Genomic DNA, 13,822 nt, shown 5'->3' on the forward strand with positions numbered 1-13,822 from the left:
GTAGGTTTTTGGTATAGGGTGGTGTTAATATGACCATCACTTATTTGCACCGTGGTGTCTAGGAAGTGGACCTCCCGTGTAGATTGGTCCAGGCTGAGGTTGATGGTGCGGTGGAAGCTGTTGAAATCGTGGTGGAATTTTTCCAGAGTCTCCTTCCCCTGGGTCCAGATGATGAAGATGTCATCAGTGTAGCGTAGGTAGAGAAGGGGCATGAGTGGACGACAGCTGAGGAAGCGTTGTTCCAAGTCGGCCATAAAAATATTGGCATATTGTTTGGCCATGCGGGTGCCTATAATGATGCCATTGATCTGGAGATATATATTGTCATCAAATTTGAAATAGTTGTGTGTGAGAATAAAGGCACAGAGCTCAGCAGCCAGTTGTGCTGTGGCATCATCAGGGATACTGTTCCTGACAGATTGTATTCCATCTGTGTGGGGGATGTTTGTGTAGAGAGCCTCTACATTCATGGTGGCTAGGATGGTGTTTTCTGGAAGGTCACCAGGAAATCAGTGGTGTCACGGAGGTAGCTGGGAGTGCTGGTAGCATAGGGTCTGAGTAGAGAGTCCACATATCCAGACAGTCATTCAGTGAGAGTGCCAATGCCCGAGACGATGGAGCGTCCAGGATTTCCGGACCCTTCTCCATGGACCCTTCTCCAGGAAGAGGGACCCTTCTCCACCGTTGCAGGTAGTACAAGCACCATGGGCAACCACGGCAAGTACCTGGGCTTGTCCTGAGAGGCGGTTATGCTGCTGAATGACAGACAAATAAGGTGTCAGTTTTGCCTTGGCAAGGGGCATGCACTAGAATGCTGTGAAATCTGCAGGTCCTTCTTGAAGCAGACCTAGCTCTCCAGGGAGGCACGACAGAGAGTTTTCCTCATGAAGCAGGCAATAAGCCAAACTCTTGCCCTGGATTCCAGGCATCTAGGCCTGTGTGGGACATCGATCATTGAAATTGGCCCTAGCATTAACTTCTCTAAAAGGTACAGCGATAGGTTGAACTCAGAGGGCGAGCTTTTGAAGGAGGAAAGACAGAGATCTCCCTCCCATGCTCCAACTTCAAAGTCACGTAAAATTACCATGCTGTCAGTTTTAAGGGTGCCCCAAGACTTTGAAAATGTTCAAGCATTGAAGCCAGCACCAGTTGAACAGATCCAGTGGGTCAGAGCTTCTCCCTGTCAGTGGTCCATCTCCTAGGAGTGGACAACATGAAGGCAAACAGCCTCAGCAGGCACTTCTGTGACAATCATGAGTGGTCAGAGCAGTGGGTCCTCCAGGACATCTTCCAACAATGCAGGGTCTCTCACTAAGATCTTTTTGCAATGAGGAAGAAAAAATGTCACTACCTCAGCACAGGGGTGGAGGAACAGAAATCCAGGGTCTCTTTCAGAGGCCTTTCTCCTTCCACGGACAGAGAGACTGTTCTATGTGTTCCTTCCCTTTCCCCACTCCTCAGGGTACTTTGGAAGGTGGGAGAAGGCAATCCTCATAGCCCCAGCCTGGCTGAGACAGATATTGGATTTCTGCAACTTCTCCATAGCCCTGCCAATCACTCTTCCCCTGATGCCCAGCCTCCTGGGATGTGGCAGGGTGGTTTTGTGGAACAAACAAGGGAAAAAAGGGCACATGCTCTACCACAGTGAGTACTGCTGACTAGAAAATTGTCATATGCATGCACACTGGATTTGCACTCACCCACTGTGGAATATGTCAGACTACACATCTCAAAGAACATCAGTTACTGTAAAGGTAAGTAACCTCCCTTTCTGCAGAGATATATTCTATTGAAAATTATAATAACGCAGATAGGTCCATTTCTGAGCTTCTTGTGCATATAAGACTCTCGTGGAGTTCCAATGATTTCCTTAATAGTAGCATTAAAAAGAAATTTTGGATGCTAAAATATAACTGACAAATTTTAGAGAATGGGCCAGAATCAAAGTGCTAGATCTGAAACTTTGGAGAACTTCAGTTCAGGATCTGAACTTCGCAGCATGAGCTCATCTCATATGTCTTTCTAGTGTTGATAGACTTAGGTTATGTCTATATTTACAGTGCTGCATCAGCGCAGCTGTATTGGTACAGTTGTGCTGCTGCAGCACGTCTGGTGAAGACACTCTATGCTGACAGGAGAGAGCTGTTTCATCGGCATAAAAAAACCACCTCATAAGCGGCATATCCTGCTGATATAGCGCTGTGCACACGAACGCTTATGTTGTAACTTACATCGCTCAGGGGGTGGAATATACACACCAGTGAGCAACATAAGTTTTGCCAACATAGGCTGTAGTGTAGACATAGCCCTAATCTACAGGGCCGGCTCCAGGTTTTCTGCCGCCCAAAGCAGCCAAAAAAAAAAAAGCCACGGCAGCGCAATCGTGCCACTCCACTCTTCAGCAGCAGGTCCTTCATTCCAACAGGGACTGAGGGACCTGCTGCTGAATTGCCGCCAAAGACCCAGACGTGCCGACGCAGTAGCGGCCGGAGTGCCACCCCTTGATATTGGGCCACCAAAGTACCTGCTTCCTTCACTGATGCCTGGAGCCGGCCCTGTTAGTCTAGTCAACTTTTTAGTACAAAAATATATCTACAAAAGAAAACAAGGCTTTATTTTTTAGATTTATTACTTCTTTACAAGCTTTTACCTTTTGTTTTTGTAGAATGCCAGATTCACCTGGTGAAGTTCCCGAATATCCTTTGTTTGTTTCAGTCATTGATTGGCTAGATTCAATCAAAATGGGTCAGTATAAAAATAACTTCATGGCAGCAGGTTTCACAACTTTGGATGTGGTTTCAAGAATGAGTATTGAGTAAGTATGTAAACTATTATCGGTACACTGGGTAAACTGCAATTGCTCAGATTAACAGTGATAGAGCCTAAATCCTAAGATGTGTGGAACAAAAGTATATTTTCACTTTGCTAGTACAGTTAATAAAAGGAAAAATAGACTTTCAACCAAAATATGGCAAGAAAAGATGATGTGGTGATTAAGAGACTCAGTAGACCTGGTTTCAATTCCTCACTCTGCCACATACTTTTTGTGTGACCACATGAAATCAGTGGGACTATTTGTATGCATAAGTGTATTGTTGGATAGGGGGCTTGAACTGCTCCCATTAAACCAATGGTAAAATGTACTTTGCTGTAAACAAGATCAGGTTCAGGTTGTGTACACTAATCATATATTTTCTGTGTTGTGTGCAGTCCCAAGCACACTACTGGAATTCAGTTCTCGATACTGCTCCGGTGAAGTTTTGTTATTGATTTCAATGGGAGGAGGAGCAGTGAATAATAATGACTGTTGCTACTGGTATCTAATTTGACATTTTACCATACATTGTGGCACATTTTGAATGTGAAGGGAGCTATATAATGCTAAATTCTATAATATTGGTTTTCTGAAAATTGTATTGAACATTTTTTTAAAAAAATTCTCTTCTTGTCTCAGAGGATTGGCATGAACCACATAAATTACTCTTTTGTCCTAAAGGTTAATATTTAGTTCAGCCAATTCAGAGCTTGTCTGTTGTGTGGGGTTTTTATCGTGTGAAGATTTGTCACCAGATCATAATTAAATTTACTGCAATTTTTAATCATTAGCATCCACTAGCTCTTTCCATTTGTCATTAAAGGGTCAAATACTGCCCTCCTCCTCCACAGATGGTACTCAATGCAGTTAAATTGTTGGGAGGTTCTACAGTGAAGGAGCTGGATGCTTCGTGGTGTTTCCTTTGCATCAGCCTGTTGTAGAAGTAGGTGAGGCAAAGGTGGACTGGGAGATAAGCATGGGCAAAGCTGATGAATTGCTACTGTGCAGATCTACAAATTGTTGGTCTTCTCCCTGCCCCTCGACAAGCAGCAGAAGTGCTGCAGCAGGTGCAATAGTCAACATGAAATGGTTCTCCTTGCCTCTGCAGTATGGGTGGGAAGGATGGCTTCCCTCTTCTCATCCTGTGGAGGTCCCTTTTCTCTGCTTGCTTCTCAGGCTTGTGTCTAGGGGCTGGGAGACCTTTAAGGATACAGCAAAAAAACTATGTCCTAGTTATGAGATGTGATTTTTTTCTAAAAGGCTGCCTATACAAATAAAGAATAGGTGTCAAGTATCAGAGGGGTAGCCATGTTAGTCTGAATCTGTAAAAGCAGCAAAGAATCCTGGCACCTTATAGACTAACAAACGTTTTGGAGCATGAGCTTTCGTGGGTGAATACCCACTTCGTCAGATGCATGTAGTGGAAATTTCCAGGGGCAGGTATATATATGCAAGCAAGCTAGAGATAACGAGGTTAGTTCAAATCAGGGAGGATGAGGCCCTGTTCTAGCAGTTGAGATGTGAAAACCAAGGGGAAGAACTGGTTTTGTAGTTGGCAAGCCATTCACAGTCTTTGTTTAATCCTGAGCTGATGGTACAAATTTGCAGATTGAATGAGCTCACAGTTTCTCTTTGAAGTCTGGTCCTGAAGTTTTTTGCTGCAGGAAGGCACCTTAGGTCTGTATAGTGTGCCAGGAAGTTGAAGTGTTCTTCTACAGGTTTGTATATTGCATTCCTAATATCTGATTTGTGTCCATTTATCCTTTTCCATAGAGACTGTCCAGTTTGGCCGATGTACATAGCAGAGAGGGCATTGCTGGATATGATGGCGTATATTACATTGGTGGGACGTGCAGGTGAATGAACCGGTGATGGTGTGGTGATCTGATTAGGTCTGTGATGGTGTCGCTGGTGTAGATATGGGGGCAGAGTTGGCATCGAGGTTTGTTGCATGGATTGGTTCTGAGCTAGAGTTACTATGGTGCGATTGCAGTTACTGGTGAGAAAATGTTTCAGGTTGGCGGTTGTCTTGGGCGAGGACTGGCTGTCACCAAGGCCTGTTGAAAGGTGGGATCATTGTCCAGGATGGGTGTGTAGATCCCTGATGATGCGTTGGAGGGGTTTTAGCTGGGGACTGTATGTGATGGCCAGTGGAGTCCTGTTGGTTTCTTTCTTGGGTTTGTCTTGCAGTAGGAGGCTTCTGGGTACACGTCTGGCTCTGTTGATCTGTTTCCTTATTTCCTTGTGCGGGTATTGTAGTTAGTCTGTTAGTCTATAAGGTGCCACAGGATTCTTTGCTGCTTTTAAAGAATAGGTGGGTGCACCTTTGAATGCCTGCAAATTTAGGGCATTTTTGCATATTCAAATCAAGACATTGAATAGTTCTGATAAAGAACTACATTAGGTGCTGAACAATATATGAAAGCAATCAGAATCATATGAATTTTAACCTTTCTTTATCTTACAGTGACATTAGGAGAATTGGAGTTGTACTCATTGGACACCAGAGACGAATAGTGAGCAGTTTACAGACTTTACGATTGCACATGATGCACATACAGGAGAAAGGATTTCATGTATGAAAGTACTAGAAGCAACTTTGTTTTGTGCCTCAGCATTTCTAAAATGGAAGATATTCTCATTCCTCCCTTATGTTCCTCCAACTTCAAGAACTGCAGTCTCCTGTTCAGACTATAAACACGTACTTTTATGTTAATGCTTCCAATGTGAAATTTTTAATCACACCGCATAGTTCCTCCATCAGTTACCTGCCAATACAATCCTGGTGCACTGCAAGACTGTTGCTACACACTGGTGAATAATTCAGCATGGATGTGTAACTTTGTATAACAGTATCTGGGAAACTTTCATGGACTTCTTTGAAAGTAATAGCCTATTTGGCCTGGTGTGGCTTCCTTATTGATGTACTTAGAGTTTGATGGTAGATCAAAAAGTAATTGACTTTTTCCATGTTTTGTGATCATGTAGCTTCCAATATCAAATGTGCAATCAGAAAAAAAAGTTTGACATAAATATTTATTTTATCTCTTAAATAAATCCAAATATATGGGTCATATTGTTACCTTAACTTTGTAATAGTTTAAATGCTGGTAAGCTGGTGCCTGAAAATGTTAGAATTCTTTGCAGAAATGACAAGTGATTTCATGTAGTGAATTCTTGTTATGTGTGACTAAGTGGGGTGCGGATTAGAAAGAACTGAACTTTAAATCTTCCTGAGCCCTGGGTTTAAATTTATTTGTATAAGCATTTGACATTACATTATCCTTTATAGAGTTGGTTGCAAAATTGGTTCTTCATTAGAATTTTTCACCAATTTTCATCCTTTTTTTATACTAAATATCTGCCTCTACCATCTGGTGAATAACCCTTGGAAAGGCTGCTGTAACAATTCTCAAGCCACACAGAATATTCAGTTGTCAGCTATACTGCTCACTGCAGTCACATAGACTTTACAGAGCTTTCTGCTCCAAAATCACAGGCCTCTACCTCTACAACTAATGGAGAATCTCCATTAGGTTAGTAGTTTTAGGGCTTATATAACTTCTGTGGGCTAGCTATTAGAGGGATGATGAGATCCTCATACTTGAGCAGGTCTGCCATGCCATCCACAAGAGATCAGTGGAACACAAACAAACTAATCACTACTGTAAGTTACGCTATGTAAGAGTGCGGCATTAGTTACTACATTATATGTAGGCAGAGAGAGAAGCCTAGGACATCAGTATAACAATATGTTGCTTTGAGTCTACTTTAATATGTTTGCTGTTAGAAGTAAAAAGCAGACTATGATGAAATGGAGTTCTAGTTATTAACTAGCTGGTCTTCATTTAGTACAAATGTCTAACTGACATCTAAGATAATTCTCTTTAAAACTAGAACTCTTTTTAATAGCCATATTTACATGCAAGGAAATGGATGCAAAGGCCGAACATAATATTTGTACCTCTATACGACTTAAAGCTTTCATGCTCTATTCAGATGACTTACATAGATATACTGGGCTACATTTTCAAAACTTGCATGAGATATGCGCTACTGTGAACCATGAAATGGGCGCATGTCTGCATGCTCTGAAAGCCACGCAATTTTTACATGCACGTCACAAGTAAACTGTGTGCAGATGTTTGTGTTAATTTGTATACCATTTTTAAAGTTATGTGGAGCTACAATATACTTGAGCATTATTAATTTTCAGTTAAAAAGAGCATTTGGGGTGATCAGTAAAATGTGTATGTATTACAAAATGAATTAACAAGACTAAGTAATCATCATGCTATTTATTGCTTAATTTGCAGCTTAAAAAGTATACTTCCTGACACTGAGGGAAAGTTGCTGTTATATATGGAAGGCAGAGAAGGAAGAGCAGGAGCAGATTCAGAAAGGTTTATCCTTCTAACCAGTTTCACAGAGTAAGACACACTGGCTCTGATTCACTGCTGTTACTCCACTTTTATGCTGGGGTGACTCTACTGATTTCAACAGAATAATGATGGTGAATCAAGTGCATTTTGTTTGGTTTTGTTTTCTAAAGTTCTAACAGAGGAATAGATTTCCTAAAGCTATAGATTCACTAGTATCCTTGAATGCTAATTTGCTGAATATGTTTCAAGAACTTAGACCCGAGTCCCACAAGCACATACAAGAGTAAATTTGTGCACACGAGAAGTCCCAATGAACTGGACAGGACTCACATATGTGAGACTGTTTCCAGGATCAAGGGCCCTTAATAGAACAAACTAGCTGTAGTTCTTCTCTGTAAGGCGCTCTCCTGTAAATTTCTGCCCAAATTCCACATTTAATTTTTTGTTAAGAAGGGTTCTCTTATGGAAACCATACCATTTTTTCCATGTTATCAGACTTTTTTTAAAAATAAGAACTTCAGATTCAAATCTAAAAGTTGATTTTCGTTTACTGTTTTGCTTTCCCTTTTGCCTGTCATTGCTTCCATCTCCCTCAAGGTGCCATTTGGGGAAGAGATCTTTGCAAGCAGCTTTTTAAATATGTATTGAGGAACAGGAGTCAAGTACTTGTTAAGAGGTACTAAAAAATTACTCAAAATTAATCTAAACCATGTGGGTGCGTTCTTGCGCTCATATGTATGTTTATTTTTGCAAGTGTGGATGCAAGCTGCATGTTACATATACATGAATCTGGATATGTCTCATGGAAATTAATTTCCAGATTTATCACACTTTTGAAAATATATTTTCAATAGAACAAATATAATAACAATATTAAAACATGTATTAATTAAATCTATTTTTATAAAAACAAGAGTTTAAGTAACCAGGAAAGGAGTGACAGAGGATTCTTTTGCTGATGACATTTGTTTAAGACAAAAAACAACCCTAATCATCATCTCCTAGAGTTTGTGGGTTTCTATGGATGGTTTTTGTTGTTGTGCTGCATAACTCTTTCTTAATAATGATCTTGATCAAATTTACATTTCCCCAGCTTTAGAAACTGCATTTTTACTCTTGCTTGAACATGATGCCCACTCCACTGTTTCAACACACAAAAGAAATGCAATGAGGTTTGAGGTTTTTTTAATATGCTGGTGTTGTCTTTTCAAATGTGTACATTTCTGTGCAGGCTACAAATGTATGCACAATGTTACCAACAGCTTCCACTAAAACGGAAGATTGTTTCTCCAGATGAAAATTAGCTGCTCTTAGCAGATGCAGTTGGCATTCAAACTAATTTACTAGGCTACTCTTAAAAATCTAGCTCTCAGTGCACACCATTCAGTAACCAAAAGTGTTTGTTGAAAATGCACAGAATAAAGGGAGCATGAGAGAGGCAAATACAAAAATTTATATTAAAATATGGGCATAGGAAAATGTACTGATATAGTAATTTACAGGTGAAGTCTCCACATATATTCTCAATGATTTTGTTGTTGTTCATCTAGAATGAAATACATCCATCTGTTATTGGCCTACATGGGTTCTTTGCACCATTTAAGCCTTCAAAATAGGGCTCAAGTGATGTTTATGTAGTGAACAGCTCTTGTGCTGGCCCTCTGCAAAAGTATTAATTTCATCCCTAGTCCATAGTACTGATGATAGTTTACTTGAAATGAGATAACTACAGAAACCCAGGTCTGTAATATATTCTGTCCCTGAGATATTTGCACACAACTGGTAACATGCGAGTCATTATGAAGATGTGAGTTTCTCATGAGATAAAAGGAAAGGAATTTAGGAGAAATGGGTTTAAATTTGCCCAAATGAACAAGTTGTCTCTATTATGTTTTCCTTCAACGTATGTTATACATGATCAGTAGCAGCTCAAATGTAGACTTCAGTCATGAGTCTTATGTTTATTCTAGGCCATCAGCTGGGACTGTATGACAACATATGTACATTTTCAACATAAAATGATCCTTTAATTGAAAATAGATTCAAACATAAATTCAAATGCATGTATTATGATCATATTTGTTGCCTACCCACTCTTCAAGTTTGTCCTAAACTTTGGTAGACATCTGCTGGACTAATCATCACTTACATGGGAATATTTCAATATATAGCTCATATACTGAAGTATTTTGATGATCTTTAACTTAGAATTTTCTGTTTTCTGTTTCTTTAAATATAATGGACGTGTCCGTTAGCTGCACCAAGCTTATTGTCAGTGCAGCAGGAAAATGGCCCAAATGTGGCTCTATAATACTTTTAGGTTTCTCCATCCTGGGGCTAGCTGAGGTTGTAACTGGCCCCCAGCACAAGTCAGAGCAGGTACAAGTAACTTCCATTGATTGGAATGGTCCCACAGGGGCCATTCTGGCATTTGGGGATTGCTGTAGCATAGCACACTCTGGCCAAATACCCTCATTCCTCTAACTCACCTTGGAATATCCTCTGCATGGAGTGGGGGAAAGCAGGTAGCAGCTGAGCTGACTTCATCTGCTTTATGCTATCAGGAGACTGCTGACAGAGAAATCTCAAAACTGCCCTGAAAGGGGATCTGAAGTCCCATTTAAGTCCCCTATAACAGAAACAAAACACTTGCCCAAAAGACATTTTCTATGCATTTGGAATCCACAAATCTCTTCCTCCCTCACATACAATCCTTAGAAAATAATAGTACATGCTGTTCAGACAAGAATACTGTGGTGGAATATAGGTCCTCAGATTACAGACTAGGTTACACAGAGCACTGTATAGCTATAAAAAGTGTGTGTGTGTGTTTGTTATAATAGTTGAGATTTTCAAAGTGGACTACTGAATTTAATTATACAACTCTTGTTAAAAACTAATGGGACTTGTGTGGCTAAGTCCTCCAGTCAGCTTTGAAAATTTCAGCCAATGTGTATCGTGTGTATAGTTCCTGGCTTCTTATCTGAAAATGTACATCCTAAAACAAACATATTAAGAAGTGCAGGAGAGTGGCTCTCAAACTATGGTGAGCTGGCTGGTCACACGATACTGGCCCTCCTCCTAATTCCAGTCACTAAATCACATTAAAAACATTGAACACAGTCCTAATGATACTTTTCCATGTGAATAATTGCTGTAGTTGCTGTAGGGATTTCAAGTGATCATGAATGGTACGGTAGGTGTTCTTGAGCCAATCTCTTGATTAAGATGTGGTCCATATTGTAAAATAAAGGTTGAGATCTCCTGGTGTAGTAGCCCAAGATGCTTATACAGTATAAATTATTCTCTTATAGGATCTCATCCTCCCATCCCCAGATAATTTAAGGGAAAGTCTCAAGGCAATGGGACTTTCCAGATTTTTTAAATAAGAAGTATTCAAGTTTAGAAAAGACAATAGGCAGAAGCTTATTATAGAGATAACATTTGGTTTAAAATAAATAGTAAGCACTATGAGATTACAAATCATATCTTCTTATTTTATTATGCTAAATCAGGGGTAAACAACCTATGGCATGCGTGCCGAAGGTGGCACACAAGCTGATTTTCAGTAACACTCACACTGCCCGGGTCCTGGCCACCGGTCATGGCTGGCTCCAGGCACCAGCATTCCAAGCTGGTGCTTGGGGCGGCATTCTGCAAGGGGCAGCAGTCCCTGTGTTTTCGCCCCAAAGCAGCACATCGAATTGCCGCCGCGGACAGCGGGGGAAGTCCGTGCGCCGTTAGGGCAGCAGGCGCGTTTCCGTGGTGGCGGCAATTCACCAGCAGCTTCTATGTTCAGCTGTCCACAGCAGCTTCAGCTAAACATAGAAGCTGCTGCCGAATTGCCGCTGCCGGGGAAACGCGCCTGCCGCCCTAAGGGCACATGGACTGCCCTCGCTGTCCAGCGGTGATTCAGCCACTGCTTGGGGCAGCGAAAACTGTAGAGCCGGCCCTGCCACCTGTCCAGGGGGCTCTGCATTTTAATTTAATTTTAAATGAAGCTTCTTAAACATTTTAAAAACCTTATTTACTTTACATACAACAATAGTTTAGTTATATATTACAGACTCATAGAAAGAGACCTTCTAAAAATGTTAAAATGTATTACTGGCACATGAAACCTTAAATGAGAGTGAATAAATGAATACTCAGCACACCACTTCTGAAGGGTTGCCGACCCCTGTACTAAATAATGACACCGGTTCACGTCAGAGTATCTCAGTGTGTTTCTTTAAGATGTTCTCTAACAATATCTCTCACTTTTCCCTTATTGCAAGAGATTTTTCAACTGTTCCTCAGAGACCTCTTCTATTATCCCTGTATAATTAAATGAGAAGCTAAGGATATGGAAAACTTTATATTAAAAAAATCAATCCCAAAATCATTTCAAGCTTTTCTTCTCTGCTATTTTTGCTGTGTTCCTAATTTGTGATCTATGTCCCACATTTAGGCAACGTTAGGTTAGGTGCTATATCTGTATCTCAGAAATGATATATGTACTATACTAAGTTGCTATAGTAGGCCTCAAATCTGCAAACATTTAAGCACGCATGACTTCAACAGGACTACTCACATGGGTAAAGTTAGGCATAGATTTAAAGAGTTTGTGGGATTGAGGTTTTAATAAGTATGTATAAAGCAACATTAGATAATGTTAATTTTATAGTTTTTCTTTTAACTTCAATAACATATTTTGTTTACCTGAGTAGAGGTCTAATCTATGTGGCATTTTTATAAAATCTTCTGATTATATCTTTCTTTAATATGTTGGAAGATTTTGTTCAGTTCCTGCTATCTTTATTTAGGGAATTCCATTTGTTTCTATAAATATTCTCCTCTTAGATGCACAGCAGGAAGTTAGCTAATTCTCCAAATTTTTTACTAATAAAAAAAATTAATGGATACAACAAGACCTCTTTATTAGTGGTGATTTAGTGAGCTTAGTATATATGAAGTAGAGAGAAGATCAAACCAAAATCCTGGATCCACTCAGACTCCTAAACTGTGGAGTTCAGAACGTCATTTAAATATAACCTGTACGGTGACTGGGTCCTATATAGTATAATGAGCCATATCTGAACCCTGGATCTGAACATCCTCAAAGTTTGGGAAATTCCAAACTGGAATCTAAATTTTGAGATGATGGTTCATTTTTGGTTGTGAATTATGAAGATAGTGTGCTTCAAATCTGCCTAGGTGAAGTAATATTTTTGCAATATAATCACACTAAGATGATCTGATGATCTAGTACATTGGCTCTTCAGAAAAAAAATCAGTTTGCTGATTCTCCAGAATCCAGCCTGTGACAATACTAGGCACCATCATTATAGCTTAGAATTTTCAGTAGACGAGATTCTCTTTTGTGAACGTAATGTTATAATAATTGGGAATTCTAACTGTTCTGCACTTCTTATAACTAGGTTTTGTGAACAGCCAAAATAACAGTAAAGAGTGTAGCTGACCAATGATGACAGCCCTAAAAGACCACACTTCAGTTCTCTCTAATTCAAATTGAGCTCTTACTGGTTAGTCAAAAGGTGAAAAAGAAAAAAACCACAAATGTTAATATACTGGATGCTTTGTGCTATATAATTTATAATCACTTTACATGACTGGAAAAGTGATCAGCTGAAGCAGACAACAAACTGTAGTTATTGTTTTAAACTTGTACATTATTATTCATTAAGCAATAACTGCAGGTTCAGTGCTGTAAAACTGCTATACAGTTAATGAGACATTTCCTGCCTTGTGAATCTTTCAGTCTACTTAATTGAGTGCATTTAAAACCCCGCTGGAAAGAATAATGTATTTTAATAGTAGAATCCTGTAATGAGAGTGATTACTGTTACTGATGTAAACAGTGTGACAATTTGAAGTTTGTGGGAGAGTGGGCAAATGTCAATAGGGTCCAATCTTGCTCCTACTGAAGTTAATGGAAGTTTTGTCATTAACTTCAGTGAGAGTAGAATGAGGCTCTAAGTAAATTATACAAATAATGATCAGTCCAAACACTATAAATGAGTATTTACCCCCTCTATTAGCACTGTTCAATAGTTGCTAAAGGGCAAATTTGTCTTAGTAACCATGCTCTCTTGTGTTAATAATTCTTTATTGATATTTACTAGATACGGAACTCTGTCACTTAGGCCCTGATGCAAAGCCCATTTCAAACAGTGAAAATATGTCAATTGACTGAAATGAGTTCTTGATCAGGCTGTAGAGCTAGGGGGTTGCTGTGGGAAAAGGAAGAAATACCCTACCTGAACAGTGGTGGAGAGAGGACACTAAGCATAACCAGTTGTAGCTCAGGGAGTGACGGAGGCTACTTTATGGTTGCTTTCTGCATGACAGAGCTGAGATCTGGTGAGGAGGAAATGCTCTCTGTACTCTCTCGCCCCCCACCTCCCGTTCATGTACCTGAAGTGGGCTGCCATAATTTAGCCCATAATAAGTACTGTACTGCATATAGTAGTACATCTAGAAATTCTGTAACTATATCTCCTCAGAAATAATATCCACAAGTTAATTTATGCATTTTAGAAGAAAATCACCCTCAAATAAACAGAACGTACCAACCCAAATCAAATGTTTGTATAGTATTTCTTTATCTTGTTCTATTATCTCC

The 13,822-nt window shown here is 39.8% G+C and overlaps 1 protein-coding gene across 3 annotated transcripts in view; it reads left to right on the forward strand.

The window, feature by feature from the left end:
- Positions 1-7,938, forward strand: part of EPHA6 (EPH receptor A6) — a 900,076-nt gene extending 892,138 nt beyond the window's left edge. For all 3 annotated transcript variants that reach the window (XM_075072813.1, XM_075072800.1, XM_075072802.1), the window contains 2 exons: positions 2,666-2,815; positions 5,283-7,938. In XM_075072813.1, coding sequence (XP_074928914.1) covers positions 2,666-2,815; positions 5,283-5,397 — 265 coding nt within the window. In that variant the 3' untranslated portion in view covers positions 5,398-7,938. The remainder of the gene's footprint in view (positions 1-2,665; positions 2,816-5,282) is intronic.
- Positions 7,939-13,822: the final 5,884 nt, after the last annotated feature.

The sequence above is a fragment of the Chelonoidis abingdonii genome, chromosome 1 (genome assembly GCF_003597395.2).
Source record: "Chelonoidis abingdonii isolate Lonesome George chromosome 1, CheloAbing_2.0, whole genome shotgun sequence".
Taxonomy (NCBI): Eukaryota; Metazoa; Chordata; order Testudines; family Testudinidae; genus Chelonoidis; species Chelonoidis abingdonii.